Source organism: Eleutherodactylus coqui, chromosome 1, assembly GCF_035609145.1.
Source record: "Eleutherodactylus coqui strain aEleCoq1 chromosome 1, aEleCoq1.hap1, whole genome shotgun sequence".
Classification (NCBI taxonomy): Eukaryota; Metazoa; Chordata; class Amphibia; order Anura; family Eleutherodactylidae; genus Eleutherodactylus; species Eleutherodactylus coqui.
Genome location: NC_089837.1, coordinates 55,893,493 through 55,915,880, shown reverse-complemented (window position 1 = coordinate 55,915,880; position 22,388 = coordinate 55,893,493). Strand labels below are relative to the sequence as shown.

General features: G+C 49.7%; 1 protein-coding gene across 2 annotated transcripts in view; it reads left to right on the top strand.

Annotated features, from left to right (window-relative positions):
* CYP39A1 (cytochrome P450 family 39 subfamily A member 1) overlaps positions 1 to 21,324 on the top strand; it is a 66,481-nt gene extending 45,157 nt beyond the window's left edge. The window contains exons 12-13 of one of the 2 annotated variants that reach the window (XM_066589164.1): positions 20,232 to 20,331; positions 20,851 to 21,324. In XM_066589164.1, coding sequence (XP_066445261.1) covers positions 20,232 to 20,303 — 72 coding nt within the window. In that variant the 3' untranslated portion in view covers positions 20,304 to 20,331; positions 20,851 to 21,324. Of the gene's footprint in view, positions 1 to 20,231; positions 20,332 to 20,850 lie in introns of those variants that run through there. The other variant, XM_066589165.1, reaches the window with a different exon arrangement.
* Positions 21,325 to 22,388: the final 1,064 nt, after the last annotated feature.

Here is a 22,388-nt window from a genome sequence, read left to right as displayed (position 1 = left end):
CACACTCAAAGCAAAACACAATATACCTAAAAGAAGAGCATCCAGCTATCCAGAAGATAAAACTAAAACTAAAACTACAGGTCCAGCCGTACCGCACTGAAACCCCATCATAAACAAAATTAGGCAATAACGTAAACATAACATATATATATACCGATAATTAACTAAATATGAAAATAAAGACCAAGCCAACCGGCATACAAAAATAACTAAAGAAATAGTTTTTCAAAAATTAATTTTTTTTTTTTTTGGGTCCCCAGTGCAGCTCGGGGGCCATGCCTGCTCCATCAGTCCGTGCCCAGAGTTCAATGTTCGGGACGTGCCAAGCCACACCAGGGTTTTTTTAAAAAAAATATATATAAACTGTACAACACTCTGCCTGCCGCAGCCTGGGGGCCATGCCCGCTCCACCAGTCCGTGCCCAGAGTTCAATGTTCGGGACGTGCCAGGCTACGGCTCAAGGCGTGAAACCACTCCCCCCCAACCCCCCACCCAACCTAACTACCACCCAGAACGTGAATATATACATATAAAACATACAATAACCAATATGCATGACATACACGATATATATTAACATAACCCGAAAGCCTAAGGTCGGCTCACCTGCAGCCCTACTTCACTCCATTTTGCCCAAATCAAAACAAAAAGCTTTATGGTGCACTCACAGCCCGCCACCGGGATTGGAGGTGATAAGCCGGGCACAGACATCACAATGTACTATCCCTTGCATTTTCTCCCTATTCTTTCCCTAATTTGCCCTAGACTGTCCTTAGTCTGCCCCTCAGTCTGACCCTTCATGGAAACCTGTCCCTGCCCTATCCCTCCTCTCTCCCTATCCTGTCCCTATTCTCTCCCTACTCTGCCCCTAGAAAATTAAGAAAAACAAACTGTCCCTAACGGAATACAAGCCCTCTCCATAGGAGAGAAGCTTTAGATGTGCCCAGCCTCTCATACTCCAAAGAACGCACCTTCACCAGGTCACCCAGGATGTTCCTACATACCGTATCCACGGGGAGGACTTTCAGCTCCGTCGAGATTAAACACCGTGCACTCCAGATGTGGAACCTGACCACTAGGCTAACTAGAAATAAAGTGCAGCGGTCCCTGCCACCAAGGCCTCTGAACGCTCCATAAGCCCACTCCGCATAGGAGAGGTGTGCCAGCTGAGGCCAGCCTATGGAGACCCCTACCCGTTGGTATACCTCTGTATTAAAGGGGCACTGAAGCAGGAAATGCTCCATGCTTTCCAGCACGTCGCTGCACTCCTGACGGGGGCAACCCCTGTCAATCAGAGGCCTGCTCTTCAAGTTACCCCTTACATACAGTCTCCCGTGAAAGCAGCGCCAAGCCAAGTCCCAAAACTTCAAGGGGACCCGGGTTGAATTCAGTAAACGTAACCCTCCCTCCAGGTCCCGACTTGGGCAGTCCTTGAGCGCCAGGGGCTTCTGGAAATGGGTCAACAGGACTCTTTCGTCAAGGAGCCTCCTCGTCAGAGTCCTGATCTCCCACATCCCCAGACCCCACCGGCGTATCACCTTCAGAACCAAGGTAGCGTAAGCCGGGAGATGTCCGTGCTGCGTGCGAAGGTCCTTCACTCGCCCTCCTGTCTCCCATTCCTGGAAGAAGGGCCGAAACCATCCCCTGCAGGAGTAGACCCACGGAGGAGCCCTCTCTTGCCAGAGGTTGCCTATGTTGATCTTAAAAAAAGTGTTTACAAGAAACACCACGGGGTTGACCATAGACAACCCCCCTAGTCTCCTCGTGCGGTATGTAACATCTCTCCTGATCAGGTTCAACCTATTCCCCCACAACATTAGGAAGAACAGGTTGTAGACCCGAGTCCAGAGAGGTTCTGGCAAAATGCATACGCTGCCCAGGTAGATGAATAACGGGAGCAGGTATGTTTTGATCAGGCTAATTCTTTCCCGAAGGGTCAAAGACCAACCCTTCCACTGATTTACCTTGTGAGTTGCACCATCCAGCCTGTCCACCCAATTTTGCATGGGGTAATCCCCCTGGCCGAATTTGATGCCAAGTACTTTTGCTGAAGTTTGGGGCACCGGAAGGGTGTCCGGGAGATCAAACGTAGGATCCCCCCTTCCTAACCAGAGACTTTCACACTTATCCCAGTTGACCATAGACCCGGAAGCTTCCGAGTAGCGGTCCACCTCCGACACCACAAACTCCGCCTCCTCTCTCGAGGACACGAAGAGCGTGACATCATCGGCGTATGCCACTGCCCTCAGGGTAGCCTCCGGCACCGCCCGGTCCATCCCGACCCCTGCTATAGGTCCACAATCAACCCTCCTAAGGAAGGGATCTATCGCAAACGCATACAACAGGGGGCTTAGAGGACAGCCCTGATGGACGCCGGACCCCACCTCAAAAGGGCGGCCGGGCCAACCGTTCACCAGCGGGAAAGTCTCAGCCCCTGCATACAATGTTCGCAGCCAATCAACAAACCCCACTGGCAGGCCGTATCTCAGAAGGACGGACCAGAGGTACTCGTGATTAACCCGATCAAACGCTTTGGCCTGATCCAAGGACAGCAGGTACCCCTCCCAGTGACCAGCCCTACCCTGCTCCACTGCCTCCCGGACACCGAGAACAGCGCTAAAGGTGCTACGGCCTGGAACAGAGCAATGCTGCGCCCCCGAGAGGAGCCGGGGTGCAAACTTGACCAGCCGATTAAACAGCACTTTTGCCAGAACCTTCCTGTCCGTATTGAGAAGCGCTATGGGACGCCAGTTCTCAATACGGCTCGAGTCTTTACCCTTTGACAGAAGGATCAAAGCTGACCTCCTCATTGAACTAGGCAGAGTGCCCGAGGAAAGACACTCATTGAATACCTCAGTCAAGAGGGGACTCAAGAGGTCCTTGAAGGTCTTATAATACTCAGATGTTAGTCCATCCGGTCCTGGCGATTTTTTTGAGCCGGAGCCCATCAATCGCCAGTTTAACTTCCTCTATGTTGATCTCCTCTGTCAAAACATCAAGAGAGGTGTCTACCCCCGGCTCAGGGACAGTTTCAGCCAGGAAAGCCGACATCCCTTCTGAATCTAGATCCCTCTTTCCCAAGAATTGCGAGTAGTAGGATCTGACGACCTCCAGAATCCCTGATCTGGATCGATTCAGGGACCCCGTACTGTCAATCAGTCCAGTGACCACTTTACTATTCACTGACATCCTACAGTTTCTGTAAGGGTCGGGCGAGCGGTACTTCCCGAAATCTCTCTCAAAAACCAAGGATGCGTGTCTATCGTCCTGGCATTTCTTGAGCAAAGATTTCACTCTGGAGATCTCCTCGCGGCTACCTCCAGTCGAAACGAGATGTTCGAGTTTCCTCCTCAGGCCGTTGTACAGGCGGTGCCTGTCCAGGCATCTGAGGTTGGAGAGCTCTCGGAAGAACCTTGCCGCTCTCCTCTTGAACATCTCCCACCACTCTAACTTACTGCTACAGAGATCCAGTAATGGTACCTGGCTCTGCAGAAAATCCTCAAAGGACTGTCTTATCTCTGCTTCCTCCAGGAGTGACGAATTCAGTCTCCAAAAACCTCTGCCCATCCGGGGGGTCTCTGCAACATTCAGAGAAAACAATATTAGACAGTGGTCGGAGAATTCCACCTCAACAACGGACACTGGTGAAGAGATGGCTTCCTCCTTCAAATAAAACCTGTCTATTCTGGACCTGCTCTGACCTCTATAATAGGTGAATCCCTCGTGGCCTGGGGTGTGCCGGATGTGGACATCCACCAGGCGAGCCTCGCTAGCTATGCTATTAAGTGTGACGCTGTCAAAAGTCAACCGCCTGTCTCCAGAGCCTCCCCTATCGCGGGCTCTTGTGACTGCATTAAAGTCACCTCCAAAGACAACTTGGCGGCTGGTAAAAAGGTAGGGCTTGATCCTCATAAAGAGACTCTTCCTGTCCTTTTTTGACTGGGGACCATAGATGTTAACAAGTCTTAATTCTTGTCCCCTCATGAGGACATCTAAGATCAGGCACCTTCCCATTTCTAATTCAATAACTCGTCGGCATTCAACCGCTGCGGTAAAAAGGACCGCCACTCCGCTATACGGCTCGGCCACAAGAGACCAGTAGGAAGGGCCTGACCTCCACTCCCTTTTTGCCTTATGTATGGCTGCCAATCGGACAGCCTTGTCTCCTGCAAAAATAAAATGTCAGCTTCAACTCGGCTGAGAAAATCAAAGGCTGCAAATCTAGCCGTATCTGACTTAATGCTGGCAACGTTAATTGATGCCAGAGTAAGCGGAGTGGGTGCCGCCATCATGAGTGATTAAATTAGATGGCTTTCTTCCTCACACCCCCTTCCTCGGGGTCAGAGGAAAGTCCCTTGCTTCTTTTTTTGGACATAGATGTGTCCATAGCAAGGGATCCCCTGACCCCGTCGTCCTTGTTTCCAGGCTCTAGAGTCGCCTCCTCCCCTGTAGGAACTATGCCTCCACGAGAAGGAGACTCAGCGCCCCCTGTTGACCCTTTTTTTGCCCCAGGAACCTTGCCCTTTCCTTCCCCCTCAGAGGAGGAAGAGATGTCTTGAAGGGCTCGGAACCTATTGGAGTGTCCAACTGGAGGTGAGCAGGCTTCCCCTTCCAGTACTTGGCCCGGGGTGGGAGAAGATCTTGAATCCCCCCTTCGCTTCCTCCTCGTGGCACCTAGCTTACGCCTTTTTTCTAACCACCTCTTGCCTTCCTCATCCACACTTTCATAGTGGGAGGAATCTGCAGAGTTGGTCTCCTCCCTCTGGATCCTCCTGTCCTCTTCATCTAACTCGCTGTCCCTCAAAGCCTCAGCCGCGAGATTTGCTTCTGGAACAGGGGCCACCATCGACCCACCCGTTGTGGGCGCTCCTATCAGCTCCCTGCTACATCTGCACTTCTCCTGACGCCTCTGCTGAGCAGCCGTCTTTTGCCGGTTCTTCCCTGGCTCCTGAGCTCCCCCACCTCTGCTGGTCCCCTCACCCCCGGAGGCCACATCATGACCCCCATCCGTAGGGGCTGAGACCGCATTGGCAAAGGAGCGTGGACAGTGGCTAAATGGGTAACCGAGATCACCACACAGGTTACACCTAATCTCTGTACAGGAGGCGGCAAGATGACCCAGACCCCCACACAGAGCGCACTTCAAGATCTTACAAGCAGCACTCAAGTGTGAGGGGTCGCCGCACCTGTGGCAGAGCTTCGGCTGCCCCTGGTAAAAGGCCAAGATACGATCCCTGCCGAGGAAGGCTGCAGATGGTATGTGTGCCACTGAGTTTCCTGAACGCTTCAGCTTGACCATGAACGTCCAGGCCCCGGACCATATGCCGTGCTCATCCCGGTTCTTTCTGGGCATCTCCGTCACCTCTCCATACCTACTGAGCCACGTCATAATGTCAAAGCAAGAAAGTGACTCGTTACGAGTCAAAACGGTCACTTTCTTGATATCGTTCAGGCGAGACACCACCTGGATGGCAAAGTCTCGCCAGCCGGGCTCGTTTTTCATCAGCTCGTAGTTCCCCCAGAAAAGTTCTAGACCCTCTGGGCGAACGAAGCTGATGTCAATCTCAGACGTGCCGAAGGGATGGATCAGGGCAAAGATGTCAACCGCTCTAAAGCCCATCTTCAGTAGGAGCTCCACTACCTTCCCCCTTGGAGGACATGCATCATTGCCCCTCCAATGAAGACGGACCACATTCCTACGACCTGCGTCCTGCCCGGGTGTCGGTAGGGACCATGCGGTCTCCCCCTTTTGCTCTTGGAAGGCACCCAAGCCATGTCTCTCTTTCCAGAGAGATAGGTCCATCTCTCTTCCTCCAACTGTAATTGAACTCTCCCCTTTCCGTAGAGCCTCCAAGAGGCGCTGTTGCAAAACGCCGTCCCTAGAGCCTGGAGACAAGGAGGACCCACTCCCTCCATCGGCTTGTTCAGCCGAACACGCAGGCTGCTCCCCCAGACTCTCCTGTACATCCTCGTAGTCGTCCTCATCCGAGCTGTCGTCACCATCACTGGACTGATCAGTTTGCTGCGAGTTGCTGCGTCCTGCAGCCATCTTCGCAAAGCGATCATCATTCATGATCTTTTCTTTAAAGGGACCGCTCTCCTCCAAGATCTGCTCTCTCACATCTTTCCACACTTTAATGCATTCTTTGCACTTCTGTATCACCTTAGAGACTTCCGCCTTTTTGCCTTTAGAGGTGGCCTGGTCTCTTTGCAGCCTGGCAGACCGCAGTTTTTCCCTCTGCAGAAACATCTGCTTCCCTGCAGTCTCATACTCGGCCATGCTTCTTGCCAGCCGGGAGGCCAGCTCTACCACAGACTCTCCCTCTGGCCTATCACTCCACTTATCCGGCTTTGCCAGCTTCTGTGGCTTACCTGCCTTCCTCCGGGCCTGGCTACGCGTCACCATCTCGCTGCCTGCGCTGTCAGGATGCAGCCGCACTGATGGACTGGCCCGCGTTACTGCGCCTGCGACTGGAGCCCGTGTCACCGCTGCCACGACTTAGAACAGTCCTTTTCTCTGGCTCACCTGCAGTCCTTGGCTTCTTATATTTTGCCGCTGCTGCTGCAGAACATCTTGGAGCTGCAGAAGCCACCGATGCCACTGCGGAGGTTGTTGCGGCCATCTCTGTCCTCCCTCCCTCCGACCGAGATCGGAGTGAGGAGGTGCGGGACTGCATAACAAACAAAGCCCAGAAACGTGCACTGTTCCTGGGCTCTCAACAAGGTCTCCACCTGGGAAGCAGACCACACCCTGGATCCTGCAGAGCTCTTCAGAACACAACCTTACTCCAGAGTTGCACTCACTATTCTACTGGTGGAGTCACTGTGTACATACATTACTGATACTGTACTGATCCTGAGTTACATCCTGTAGATCTTTTTATTATAAAAGTGAAAAACATAACAATAAACAGAACATAAATATCGCTCACTTGGCATAAACATAAAACCAAAACCAATTATCACTTGTGTTATCCATACTTTGCCTTACTGCAGGACAAAAGAAAAAGGTCCATCTGGTCCAAACAATACACACAGCACACAACACCAACCTGCACTCCAAAACTACACTCACTCATCCTCACCAATACATATACATTACATATAACAATATACACTACATACTACATATAATGATATACACACATGTAAGAAAACATCCCTAACTCACAGGATCCAGCCAGAAATCCCAAAAAAGAAGAAAGAAAACGACTAATAACCGAAGCAATTATATAATAACACTAATGCAAACAACCATAACAAAAGTAATAGCAATAAGAACCACCCAATCCTTTTTTTTTTTTTTTTTTGCAATTTTTTTTTTTTTTCCTTTTTAATGCCCACCACCTAAAGAATAAAACCTTACATAATTCTAAACTAACCCTATATCCAGACCAAACCACCACACCCCCCAAACAACCCCCTACGGTGCAGCCACGGGAGCCACGCCTGCATCCCAAGTCCGTGCTCAATGTCTATGTCCAGGACGAGCCGAGCTGCACCGCATACACACCCTGCCCGCCGCAGCCTGAGGGCCACGCCCGCACCAACAGTCCGTGCCCAGTGTTCACTGTCCGGGATGTGTCAAGCTACGGCTGAGGCATAAATCCCCCCCCCCCCCCCAATAAACCCCCACCCAACCTATCTATAACCCCTAGCCCTATATACAAAACAAAACATAACATATAACATCTCTTATACTACACAACTACAAACCAACACTACATATTAATACCCGAAAGCCTAAGGTTCAGTTACCTGCAGCCGTACATACTTTATCTTTGACCGAAAAACAAAAACTCTACTAGTGTCACACACAGCCCTCCACCAGGACTGGATATGATAAGCCGGGCACCGACCAAATGGAAAAACTATCCCTATAGTTAATCTGTCCCTACAATGTCCCTACTCCTTCCCTAAAACTTACCCTCAGAGAAAACTGTCCCTACCTCTCCCTATTCTGTCCCTACAAAGACCCTAACAATAAGAAGACTGTCCCTAACGAAATACAAACCCTCTCCATAGGAGAGAGGCCTTAGTCGTGCCCAACCTCTCATAATCCAGAGAGCGCACCTTCACCAGGTCACCAAGGATGTTTCTATTCACCTCATCCACGGGGAGGATTTTCTCTTCCGTCGAGACTAGACACCGTGCGTTCCAAATGTGAAACCTGACCACTAGGCTGACTAAGAATAAAGTGCACCGGTCCCTGCGACCAAGGTCCCCGAATGCCCCATAGACCCATTCCGCATACGAGAGGCGTGCCAACCTGGGCCAACCAATGGAGGCTCCCACCCGTTTGTACACCTCTGTATTAAAGGGACACTGAAGCAGGAAATGCTCCATGCTTTCCAGTACGTTGCTGCACTCCTGGCGGGGGCAACCCCTATCCACCAGTGGCCTGCTCTTCAAGTTGCCCCTTACATACAGTCTCCCGTGGAAACAGCGCCAAGTCAAGTCCCAAAACTTCAAGGGGATCCTGTCAGAATTCAATAAACGTAACCCTCCCTCCAGGTCCCGACTTGGGCAGTCCTTGAGCGCCAGGGGCTTCTGGAAATGGGTCAACAGAACCCTCTTATCGAGGAGTTTCCTCGACAGAGTTCTGATCTCCCACATCCCCAGACCCCACCGACGTATCATCTTCAGAACCACGGTAGCGTAAGCCGGAAGATGCCCGTGCGGCGTGCGAAGATCCTTCACTCGCCCTCCTGTCTCCCATTCCTGGAAGAAAGACCGAAGCCATCCCCAACAGGAGAATACCCACGGAGGAGCCCTCTCTTGCCAGAGGTTGCCTATATTGATCTTAACAAAGGTGTTTACGAGAAACACCACGGGGTTGACCATAGATAACCCCCCTAGTCTCCTCGTGCGATATGTGACATCTCTCCTAATTAGGTTCAACCTGTTCCCCCACAACATTAGGAAGAACAGGTTGTAGACCCGGGTCCAGAGAGGTTCTGGCAAAATGCATACGCTGCCCAGGTAGATGAATAAAGGGAGCAGGTATGTTTTGATCAGGTTAACCCTTTCCCGAAGGGTCAAAGACCACCCCTTCCACTGGGCCACCTTCTGAGTGGCACCATCGAGCCTGACCACCCAATTTTGCATGGGGTAATCTCCCCGGCCAAATTTGATGCCGAGAACTTTAGCCGAGTCCTGGGGCACTGGAAGAGTGTCCGGGAGACAAAATGTAGGATCTCCCCTTCCTAACCAGAGACTTTCGCACTTATCCCAGTTGATGCCGGACCCGGATGCTTCCGAGTAGCGATCCACCTCTGCCATCACGTACTCTGCCTCCCCCCTCGAGGACACAAAGACGGTGACGTCATCAGCGTACGCTGCCACCCTGAGGGAGGCTTCCGGCACCGCCCGATCCATCCCGACCCCCGCCATAGGCCCACCATCAATCATCCTAAGGAAAGGATCAATGGCAAACACGTACAGCAAGGGGCTCAGAGGACAACCCTGACGGACGCCAGACCCAACCTCAAATGGGTGGCCGACCCAACCGTTCACTAGCGGGAAAGTCTCAGCCCCCGCGTACAATGTCTTGAGCCAATTGACAAACCCCACTGGCAGGCCATATCTCAGAAGAACAGACCAGAGGTACTCGTGATTAACCCGATCAAACGCTTTGGCCTGATCCAAGGACAGCAAGTACCCCTCCCAGTGACCAGCCCTACCCTGCTCCACTGCCTCCCGGACACCTAGACGGGCACTAAAGGTGCTACGGCCTGGAACAGAGCAATGCTGGGCGCCCGAGAGGAGCCGGGGTGCAAACTTGACCAGCCGATTAGACAGCACTTTTGCCAGAACCTTCCTGTCCGTATTGAGAAGCGCTATGGGACGCCAGTTCTCAATACGGCTCGAGTCTTTACCCTTTGACAGAAGGATCAAAGCCGACCTCCTCATTGACTTTGGGAGAGTGTCCGAGGAAAGACACTCATTGAAAACCTCAGTCAAGAGGGGACTCAAGAGGTCCTTAAAGGTCTTATAGTACTCAGATGTTAAGCCATCTGGTCCTGGCGATTTTTTGAGCGCAAGCCCATCAATCGCCAGTTTAACTTCCTCTATGTTGATCTCCTCTGTCAAAATATTAAAGGAGATGTCATCCCCTGGCTCAGGAACAGCTTCAGCCAGGAAAGCCGACATCACATCTCGATCTAGATCCCTCTTTCCCAAAAGGTGCGAGTAGAAGGATCTGACGACTTCCAGAATCCCTGATCTGGACCTGTTCAGAGATCCCGTGTGCCGGATCTCTGTGCCGGGGTGTGCCGGATGTGGACATCCACCAGGCGAGCTTCGCTAGCTATGCTATTAAGCGCGACGCTATCATAAGTCAGCTTGCCTAGGGAGCCTCCCCTGTCACGGGTCCTCGTGACTGCGTTAAAGTCACCCCCAAAGATCACCTGCCGACTGGTAAAAAGGTACGGATTGATCCTCATAAAGAGATCCTTGCGGTCCCGCTTGGTTTGGGGACCATAGATGTTGATTAGCCGAAGCTCTTGTCCCTTCATGAGAACATCCAGGATCAGGCACCTCCCTATTTCTAACTCGATAACCCGTCGGCATTCAACCGCTGCGGTAAAAAGTACTGCCACTCCGCTATATGGCTCGACCGCAAGAGACCAGTTAGATGGACCAGACCTCCATTCCCTCCTTGCCTTATGCACAGCTGCCAAATTTGGCAGCCTGGTCTCTTGCAAAAACAAAATGTCAGCTTCAACGCGGCCGAGAAAATCAAAGGCCTCAAACCTAGCCATATCAGATTTAATGCTGGCAACATTAATGGATGCCAGCGTCAACAGAGCGGGTGCCGCCATCATTGGTGATTGAGTTAGATGGCTTTCTTCTTTCCACCCCCCTTCTCATCAGGGTCTGAGGATGACCCCTTGCCACGTTTCTTGGACACTGAAAGGTCCATGGCAAGGGGCTCCTCAACCTTGTCCTCCTTGCCACTGGGCTCTGGGCCAGCCCTCCCCCTGGAGGTCACCAAACCCCCACAAGAGGAAGGCTCAGCACCCCCTGTAGGCCCCACGCTTGTCCTAGACACCTCTGCCTCCTCCGAGGACGAGAGAGCTTGGTACCTGTTGGAGAGCCCAACAAGAGGAGAGTTTGGATTGCCTTCCTGCACCTGGCCCATTGCAGGGGAATATTTCCCTTCCCTTTTTTTCATTTTCTTGGAGCCCTGCTTGCGCTTTTTTTTTGCCACTCATCCTTGCCCTCACCCACACTTTCATAGTGGGAAGAATCTGAATAAGTGGCAGCCTCCTCCCTTTGGATCCTCCTGACCTCCTCATCCAGCTCCCTATCCCCTGGAGCCTCAGCCACATGATTTGCGTCCAGAGCAGGGGCCAGCATTGACCCACCTGCCACCTGGGTTTCCACCAGCTCCCTGCCCCTTCCGCGCTTCTCTTGGCGCCTTAGCTTGGCTGCCCCAGCATGTTTGTTCTTCCTTGGCTCCTGGGCTCCATCGCCTCTGCTGGTCCCCTCCCCTGCAGAAGCAACCTCATGGCTCTCCTCTGCTGGGGCCCTGACCGCATTGGCGAAAGAGCGCGGACAGCGACTGAATGGGTGACCGAGGTCACCACACAGGTGACACCTAATCTCTGCACAGGATGCCGCAAGATGACCTACCTCGCCACACAGAGCGCACTTGATGACATTACAGGCTGCACTCAAATGTGTGGGGTCGCCGCACTTGTGACAGAGCTTCGGCTGCCCCTGGTAGAAGGCCAAGATACGATCCCTGCCAAGGAAGGCCGCGGATGGTATGTGGGCCACCGAATTCCCTGAACGCTTAAGTTTCACCATAAACATCCAGGCTCCGGACCAGATGCCGTGTTCGTCCCGGTTCTTATTGGGCATATCCACCACCTCTCCGTACCGACTTATCCAAGTCATGATATCGTAACAAGAGAGGGACTCGTTACGAGTCAAAACGGTCACTCTCTTGACTCCAGTCTGGCGGGTTACCACTTGTGAAGCAAACCGCGCCAGCTGGCTCGTCCTTCATCAACTCGTAGTTCCCCCAAAAGAGCTCGAGGCCCTCTGGGCGAACAAAGCTGATGTCGAACTCAGACGTGCCGTAAGGATGGATCAGGGCATAGATGTCATTTGCCCTGAAACCCATCTTCAGCAGAAGCTCCACCACCTTACTCCTGGACGGGCATGCGTCATTGCCTCTCCACTGAAGACGAGCCACATTCCTACAGCCAATGTCCTGCCCGCTTGTCGGCAGGGACCAAACGGTCTCCCCCCGTTGTTCTCGGAAGGCACCAAGACCATGTCTCTCCACCCAGAGAGACAAATCCACAACTCTGCCCCCTACATTCATCGAGCTCTCCCCCCTCCTCAAGGCCTCCAGGAGGCGCCGTTGCAAAACGCCGTCCCCAGAGCCCAAAGACAAGGAGGACGCATCCCCCCTCCCTCCAGCGGCGACACTGGCATAACTTCTACCAGCTGTTGTCGCCGCTGGAGGGGTGACTGGATCCCGGCCCATCCCCTGACTATTACCCGAATCCCCTCCCTCCTGTACAGCTGATGGCATACCTCCCACGGGGTTGGGAGCATCCGGAGCCTCCACGGGAGCAGGGGCAGCGGTAGTACTAGCAGTTACATCCATCACACCACTCATACCTTCCTTTCCTCTTGCCGGACCAGGACCTGATTCACTTTTGTTTTTAACATTACACTTGCTGGATGGTTTGTCCTGGGAGCTTCCAGCGGGCTGAAGCTGGAGACCGACAGAATTAGTTTTAAGTCCTGCATTATTTTTGGTGGGTGCTGTCTTTGCAGCCCCAGCTCCGCCTATTTTCCCAGCCATTCTGGGACTTGTGGTACTTTTCACTTGCTTTGTTGTGACCGCATTACTGTCATGATGGGTGGGAGGATTGGCAGGCTTGGCTACCACCCACTGCGCCCCCTCTACACCTGGTAGGCGTTTTAGGGACACAGGAGGGACAGCCAAGCCGCCACTGGTGGAACCTGACACCAGACTGCCCCCCCCCCCCACTGGGGGGCAGCCATCAGCACCAGCACCTCCGGATTGGCCGCGACCCCTGATTCCATCTTTCCCACGGACCTTCTCTGCCTCCTTATCGCCTCCATTCCCACTACTGGCACAAGCAGAAATGGAGTTTTGGGCCGCATTAACCCCCTCTTCCCCAGTCCCCTGCACCGGACCCACTGCAGAGCCCGGGACTAGGGGTATACCAGGGCTAGCACCCCGATCTGACTTTGCAGCCGGACCGGAGTGCTTGGTGACGTACACAAACCTCTCTTGCACCGTGGTCTTCATCCTTTTTTTTTGTTTCTTTTTGCCTGCAGATGTTGTTTCAGGCATGTCGTCACCAAAATACATGTTCTGCATTCTTTCTGGGGACTCCTGCAGCATGATTTGCTGCATGATGAGGGCCCCCTCACCGCTGCTGCTGTCGCTGTCCGCGTCCGCGTCCTCAGCACTGGACTCCTCTGATGTGGGGGGCAGGCTAACCTGCTCAGCAGGAATGCTGCTCCCTGGGGTTCCCCTCTGCTGTAGGGACGGCTGCTCCCCTGAACATACTGGCATCCCCTCCTGTGCATCCTCTGACTCATCCGAGCTGCTGTCGCTGCTCACGTGTGCCATTCCAGAGAATCGCTCGTCGTTTAAGAGCTTCTCTTTAAACGGGCCGCTGGCTTGGAGTATTCTATATCTCTCCTCTTTATAAAAATCAACGGCCTCCTTGCAGGCTTTAACTCTTTCCGCTGCAGCGATCTTTTTCCTTCCCTGTGGGACTTTATCAAGATCGCTGAGGGCAGTCTGCAGTTCCCTGCGGTGTTTCTGCAGCTGCCTACCAACCTCCTTATAGTCTTTTATGTTGGCAGCTATCCGAGACGCCATAGCAGTAACAGATTCACCTTTGCTGCGCTCTCCCCAGCTGACACTTGTGGGTGCCTTTGCAGCACTAACCTTGCCTTTAGTTTGGCTGCGGGTTTTCCTATAATCCACGTCCTCCCGGGGAGTCTGGGTGACGCTGCGTGGACCCCGACTGGATCCTCTCCCCTCCTGGGGTTCATTCCTCCCCCCTCCCGACCAAAGCCAGGAGGGGGGGGGGGGGGAGAAGCACGGGACTCCATGGCAAATGTAGCCAAGAAACGTGCACTTGTTCCTGGGCTCTCAGCAAGGTCTCCACCCAAGAAGCAGACCACACCCTGGAACCAGAAGAGCTCTCCAACAACCAACCTACTCCTGAGCTGTACTCACTATTCTGCTGGTGGAGTCACTATGTACATACATTACTTATCCTGTACTAATCCCGAGTTACATCCTGTATTATACCAGAGCTGCACTCACTATTCTGCTGGTTGGGTCACTGTGTACATGCATTACTGATCCTGAGTTACATCCTGAATTATACTCCAGAGCTGCACTCACTGTTAAGCATTTATTACTAAAACAGACCATCGATTTCAAGTTTAATACTTCATTTCACCTGCGGTAGTGCTACAGAAAAACTGAGCAGTCGCTTCCAGGTTCCTCCACTGATTTACAGCTGATTGCTGTTGGTCCGAGCAGCAGGACTTGTTGTGATCCAGAGGACCCATTCAACAAAAAGACATCTTAAAAATCATAAAACCCTCTTTAACCCACCAGTAATTTGGTTCCATGTGCACAACAGGTTTACTATATGCCAAGCTGTCATTTAATGCTTCAGAGCCCCAATGCAAAATCAGTAACAGGCCCTCCTGCTAAAATGTTCCATTTATAATACTGGTATCTCCATATGTGATCTTCGGACCCCACTTGTATGTGACCGCTACCTCTGCACCTCCTATAGCTACACCCCCAACTGTTTATACAGTGTGTATATATAATTCTTGTCCTCTCCTTATTTACATGTTCGATGTGTAATGTCTTTCTCTGATTGCCGGCCGTAGACGAAGTCCTATAGTAATGTCGCTTCACAATGGGAACTCCAGCCATGAAAGTTTCAGATCTGTGAAACCGCAGCCGCCTTCTCGAGTTCCTTAGACTATTTCTTTAATGGGGAAACAGAATTGACAGCGAGCAGGGAAACAAATACTGTACTCTCAGAAATGAGCTCCGCACCGCGGCTGCCTGGTTGGATTTCAGACTGGCACATCACCGGGTTCATCTCCCTCGGTGGCACCGACGGCCCAATGTCAGGCTCCCAAAGGTGCGCTTATACAGCACTTGATCTCCTAATTATGTTGCGTGTTGATATTCTGCCTTAATGAATGCATCTTCGCTTGGGGATGGTGAGATGAACCATCAGGTTGATACGAATGATGACAGCAGCAGGAGATGAGTGTGCTGCAGGAGGCAGTGACCGGTCCACGACTTATGTGAGTGAAAGAGATGAAAAAGGAGGGTGGAGCAAGACCCAGGGAGGGTGGTGGAATATTTTTGGAGTACAAAGTGTTTCAAATGATGGAGGTGCTGCCAACCAGATGACGTTCCACCAAGGTTGGCATGAGTGTAGCAAAAAGAAAGTGGAAAAATACTGGTGTGGGGGCGCAACCCTCTAAGCTACTAGAAGATAAAAGGTCCAGTATGTGATAGTGAAGGCACTTCTTTTCTATTATTTCACAAAATAAAAACCAGCAATTGAAAAACAGTTTTGGGGACGCACCCCTTCGTCAGTTCAGCTGGATTGGACACAACAGGATGCCTGGGGGTGACACAATTCCAAAGGTGTTTTGGGTGTGCCAGAGGTATTCTATGTGGTAGGGGGACAGGGGAGAAAGAAGCACTTTGTGGAGCCTATTTTGGCTCTAATGGCGTGAGATACACTTTATGGTATACTTTCTACTAATGTCTGATACACTTCAGCTGGTATTTCCCTCCACTCATCTTGTAAATGTTTTCTCAAAGATGATGGATGCTGCTTATATTTCCTGACTTAATGTTCCAGTTCATCCCAAATAGGTTTAATTGGGTTCAGGTTGGGACTCTGTGCAGCCCGTCCAATCATGGAACATCTATATCCTCACACCAAAGTAAAGCAATGTTGGGTTTGTGACAAGGCGCGTAGAACTTGCTGGAAGTATTGCTGAACATTCCCAGAGAATTGCCACATTGTTGGCAGCACAGTATTGTCTAATTGGTGTTCATGGTTCTTGCCACTACCACCAATGGACTAAGACCATGCCAAGTAAAACATCCCTAAACCTTAACACAGCTTACGCCTTACTAAACTGTTGACACAACCCACTAAGACAAAAGGCGTTCCCCAGGAATCCTCCACACCCAGAAACATCTATCTGATTTGAAGATGGAGTAGCGTGATTTGTTACTCCATAGAACGTTTTTCCAAGGCTCAACTTTCCAAAGACAACACTCCTTGCACCATTGTAAATGGGCCGATACATCTGCTTTGAGAGAAATTGCCAAACATTTGCAGGATGAATGGAGGGAAATTTCAGCTAAAGTGTATCAGAAAGTATGCCACAAAGAGTATCCAATGTCATTAGGGCCAAAGGAGCTCCACTAAGTATTAACATAAGGAAATAAGTACAACTTTTGATTTTTGCTCAGGAGTCCAATTACTTTTGGTAGGATAGTATATCTTGACTAAAACAGAATTGGTTGGTGACACTGCTCCTTTCACTCCTCGCTGAACATCCTGAATATATCAGCCAAGCTTTTGATGTCTATAAATTGGTATTTCCTTCTCATCAAGCTCATTATGTTTTGCGTAATAAACCCAATAAAGATAATTAATAAAGAAATCCCAGCTAGACTGCCAATAACACGAATATCGGAGTGTGAACAAGCACGGACAGATTGTCCACCGCTCAGCAAATAACAACATGCGCTTCCTGCATCGTACATCGTATTCCCTCGCCTTGACTTCTGTGTCCACTTTGGAGAACAAATGTAAAGAAAAAATGTCCGTACATCTGGTGGCTTTTCAGAGAAGCCAAGATCTCTTGGCAATTTAGCATGGGCAGATTAGTGATCTCATTATGGAGGGAGAGAGAGACATGAACAATGGATTCATCGTTATTACGGTCTGTCACTTCTTCATTGCTCTCGTGGACCTCAGAGAAATAACACATTCTGGTGCCAACAGGGTGAGCGTTGGAGGAGTATATGGGGGAAGGGTACATAAATCAGACACATTGAAGTTAAGAATAGTCTTTATATCCTACGTACAGGAAAGAGAGGGAAAGTTTCAAGAAGGCTCCATAGTGAACAGTGAAAGGAGTTTTTCCAGTGATCACTGGGTGGGACCCCTAAAACGTAACCTTTATTGATTTATTTAATGATTAAAAGGTCATATATTGGGACCAACGTGAAAAGACCACAAACAAATATACTTCTCCAATTTAGGCTACAAGCCAGTATTGAAGAAATGTCCAAAAATACACAATGGACCCGCCCACGGCCAAGCGGTCCTGTGTATTTGGATTAGTATTAGAGTGATAAGCGTGTGTCAATTTAAGTCACTATAGAGCGCGACCGGACTAATACCCATCAGTGATAGTTCTCTATCTATCATGCTGTGATAGAAATATGCCGGTTGCCACATAGATAGAGTACTGATATCCTGGTAAAATTGTGTATACTCTTAGCACAATGGCTGTTGTACACGTAGCTCTGTTTTGTGAGTATATCGTTCTACGCGTTTCGTCATGTATGACTCATCAGGAACCAAAGTTAGTTTCAGAAACAGAACTGGTCATGAGAAATGGACACCAAAAAATGCCTCAATATAGCCTATGAGATGCCCACATGGGGTGAACCTCTACTGCTCTGTACTCTGGCTAGCTATCTAGGTATAGATGGGGTTAATCTCTGATAGATGCCCCAGGTGCTAAAATAGCTACCAACCTAACCTGTTGCTAGCTATCTAAGTTTAGATGAGGTTAGCTGAAGTGGCTATCTATGATGCATGTGGTCCATCAAAAGGCTGCCGTAATAACCCCAAAAGCCCAAGGCCCAAAATAACAAAGCAGAAACAGCAAAAATGGCTCAATATAGCCTATGAGATGCCCACATGGGGCGTACCTCTACTGCTCTGTACTATGGCTAGCTATCTAGGTATAGGTGGGGTTAATCTCTGATAGTTCCCCCAGGTGCTAAATTAGCTACCAACCTAACCTGTTGCTAGATCTAAGTTTAGATGAGTTTAGCTGAAGTGACTATGTATGATGCATGTGGTGCATCAGAAGACTGCTCTCCCTAATAACCCCAAAAGCCCAAGGCCCAAAATAACAAAGCAGCAACAGCACAGTCTCCTGCCCAGATGGTAGGCAGGAGAGCAATGAAGAAGCAGCAGGTTTTTCCAGTGAAAGCATTGTTGTTATAAAGATAGGCGATGACACTCGAGGACACTTATGTCTCACACAGGGGCACTTCTCGCATGAGGCAACTTGAGACTGCTGCTTCAGGAGGACAGCAACCCAACAAGCATTTAACTCACTTGCCCTGCTGTCCCGTTGTAGTGGCGGTGGCCGCCACTGTTGTAATCAGAGCCTGACCCCTGATCTCTCCTGGCATCTGCGTTCCTGCATGCAGATGCTGGCCTGTAGTGAACAGTGGGCGGAGAAGTCATTTGTCACACTCTGATTACAGCAGTGGCGGCCTCTGGACCGGGGTAGCAGATCAAGTGAGTTCAATGTTCATAAGCTTACTGACCTTCAGTCAGGTAGCATTATTACTGGGGCTGCTATAGGGGTCACTATTACTACTGAAACCGCTACGGGGGTCACTATTAATACTTGGGCCACTATGCGGGGGTCACTAATAATACTGTGAGCACTATGGAGGTCACTACTAATACTCGGCCACTATGGGGGTCACTATTAATACTACGGCAACTAACGGGGGTCACTATTACTACTGCAGCCACTATATGGGACACTATTACTATTGGGGCCACTATGGGGGTCACTATTACTACTGGGGCAACTATGGATGTCACTATTACTACTAGAGACACTATAGAGGTCACTATTACTACAGGGGGCCCTATGGGGGTCATTGTTACTGCTGGGCCACTAACAGTAACAGAGTCACTATCACTACTGGGACCTCTAACAGGGTCACTATCACTACTGGGGCCACTAAGGGGGTCACTATGAAGGGATTTTTAATATTGAGGATACTACTGGTGGCACTATTAGTCTGTCACTTTAGACCAGCCCCAATGGTTGAAATGTGTCTGGTATCTTGTGTATTGGTGCTTCGGATTTTAATGAAAACCACTGCAGAAATCCACAGGCTTAATTAATTGAATTGCTACAGCCATGGATTCACAGGCAGATTAGTGTTCAAATGGTCACCTGAAAATGATTCAGTGCTTGTGAAGAAGATAGATGGTCAACTTGCTTTCACCATTGGAACCTCTGGGCTCGTTATGGATTCAGGCCACAACTCCACTTCTACTGAGTCCTGGCCGACAACGGTCCAGTCACAAGGCTACCTAAGATGCGGTCTTTCTTCTTGGCATCTAGAGGTGGGCACCACATCTTGTGCTAGGATGATGAACTTTATTAGTGACACACACTTTTCAGTGAGTAGGCGTTCACTCGGTACCGGACTGGACCTTGGGATGATGCATAAGCAGGAGGAGCACACTCAGTATCACTTCTGTTTGGCAAAGCGCTCCACTCCAAAGTACACTGTTTTTGGATACTGGTCCCTCTTACATGACCACGAACCTCACAAACTCCCTTCTGCTCGGCAAACACTTGGCGGTGCCACCACTGCCCTTCTAGTTAATCTCACCTTTGTATCTCCTGTTGCGTCACTTGGCAATGCTCTGAAGCTCCACCTCTATTCCTGCGTCGCACCACCTGTCAATCAGAGACCGGTATCTCATGGTACAAGGTCTTAAAGAAATAGTTAAATAGCTCCCCTGTCGTCCCACATGACCTTCACCATGACTAGTTGAATGCTCTGACATCTTATATGGACCAGAAGTGACTTTATCTATTCATTCCTATGGGAGCTGCAAAGTGAGTGTCATGGGAATGAACTCAGGTTGTGAGTTTTGGTTTACTGGAGTCACAGCGTCGGTCACGTGGGGCGACGGAGACCAGAAATCAGTAGGTATATTATCTGCCTCAATGTGCCTTGTAGAAAGTTTCCCCAGAGTGTCCCTTTTAAGTTTCCAGTTATACAAGAGTTTGTGAAGAGCCAAAAGTACCCGGATGCTTCTGTTCCTTTAAGGTGCCATCTTCACGTTTAGCTAACATTTGCGCTTTGTAATCTTTTGCAGAGTAATCTACACTTGGTAGGAACTCAGCAGCCGGACGGCCCTTGTCGCGTACGGTTCAAGCAAAGGAAGTGAAGACAATGAAGATAGAACCCCATAAAATGTAAGTATCAAAGGAAGCTGCTGTGTGTCTTCCATACATAACTTTATAATCAAAACCCTGCCACAGACAGGGCTTCATAAGCATCCATGTATGGCAGTCCTGGAAGCCTCCCCTAGGCTCCGAGCTACCATGCTAGCCCATCAACACCCCTCGATCATGGCAGTTGCCAGTGACTCTCAACTTCGAAAAACAGTCGATAGTGGCTGGGTATGGAGTGGATTTGGCTCCTCAGCCCCCTCCATTTACTCTGCATGACCGCATGATGTAAATTTACATTATGATGCGGTGAAGTTGTTAAAGGAGTTTTTCTAATATAGACACTTATAGCATACTGGTTGGAGGGAATGGGTTAAGCATGCTTAATGGCTTTCCCACGCCCCAGGGTTGCGGGGTTAATCCATAACCAATCTATGGGAAAGATATTGCTTCAAGCTGTTCAGCAGGACTTATCAATGAAATATTAGGGCTGACATATAATATTATGATAAACAATGTACCTCATGTTTGCTTTCTTTTTAGGTGAAGAGTCGTGTGCAGAAGATCATCCAGCAAAGACTTACATTTATAGGGGGTTTTCAGGACTAACATATTGATGAGCCATCCTTAGGATAGGTCTTCAATATGATATCAATGGGGGTATGGCATTTGGGACCCCACCGATCAGCTGCAGTGCTTGAGCGCTTCTGCACAGTGCCATGGAATTCATAGTGGCTGTGCCTGGTATTGCAGATCAGTCTCATTCATTGGGACTGAGCTGCTCAGAGGCCATGGAACTGATGAACATAGGCCTGAGAAGAGGCCATGGCGCTCACGCGAGTGCCTCACACTCTTCAATTAGGTGATCTACAACGGTCCTGAGCACTAAACCCCACTGATCTGATATTCACGGCCCAAGCTAAAGAAAATCAATCAGTATTTTAATCCTGAAAAACCCATTTAATGTTTTATAAATAATAATTTAATACCTAATTATGACTGACACGCTAGATTTTAATGAAGTAATAAAGTATTTTCCTGTACCCTTTTTACACGGAGGAGCTCTTTGTGGTCTCTTGTGTTGGTCTCCAGCAATGACAGAGTTACAAGTCCTGCAGCTCTTATTATTATCCCACATAGTAACGGAAGTGAATGAATACATACATGGTGCTCCGCTCATCCAACTAGTTGGCTTCATATTCGTGTCTTGTCCAGATACCTCCTCTCATTGCTTCATTTTGCTGACCTCTTCACTCCTCGGCACGATAGCAGGCATTGACCTGACAGTAGGCCAGCTTCAGGAGAATTCATTAAACCACTTAATATCATTAAACCAATTAATATCATTTTCTGGTGTAAATTTTTGGCAGACGCTATATTTGCGCTACATTTAGAACTTGTACCTTCTCTAGGTCATTCAAAAGTGGGTGGGGCTTATCGAAAGGGGTGGGGCTAGCACAGACTTGCTATATTTTTCAACAGAAGCTAGCTTAGATTATAACTCAAATTTAACCTACTCGTAACTAACGTAGATTCGAAGTTTAATAAGTAACGAGCACTTCTTAATGAACTTGGTACATCTTTCTTCAGCGCCCCTACATACTGAACTGGCGTCAGAAATGTCAATATTAGTAAATTCCATCCATTGTCTGTGGAACTATTCAAAAGTGTAGTGGACTACAAGGTGTGTCAATGAGGAGATGTTAATAACTGCAGAGTCTGGTCTGGGGTCTAGTTTTGGTCTGTATTAGGTTAGAGGGTCACATATGGGGTCTGTATTTGGGGGGCTGAGTCTTTGTTAGTTTAGGGGGTCTAGTGTGAGATATGTATTTGGTGGGACTGGTCTGGGTCTTTATTAGTTTAGGAAGTCTAGTCTGGGGTATGCATTTGGGGGTGTGTGGTCTGAGGTCTGTATCTATTTTGAGGCTCCGATCTAGAGTTTGTATTTCTTTAGGGATCTTGTCAAGAGTCATTATTTAACCCCTTAAGGACCAGGCTGTTTTGTAGCTTAACCCCTTAGTGACCAAGCCTGTTTGCGCCTTAATGACCAGGCCAAATTTTGGCAATCTGACATGTGTCAC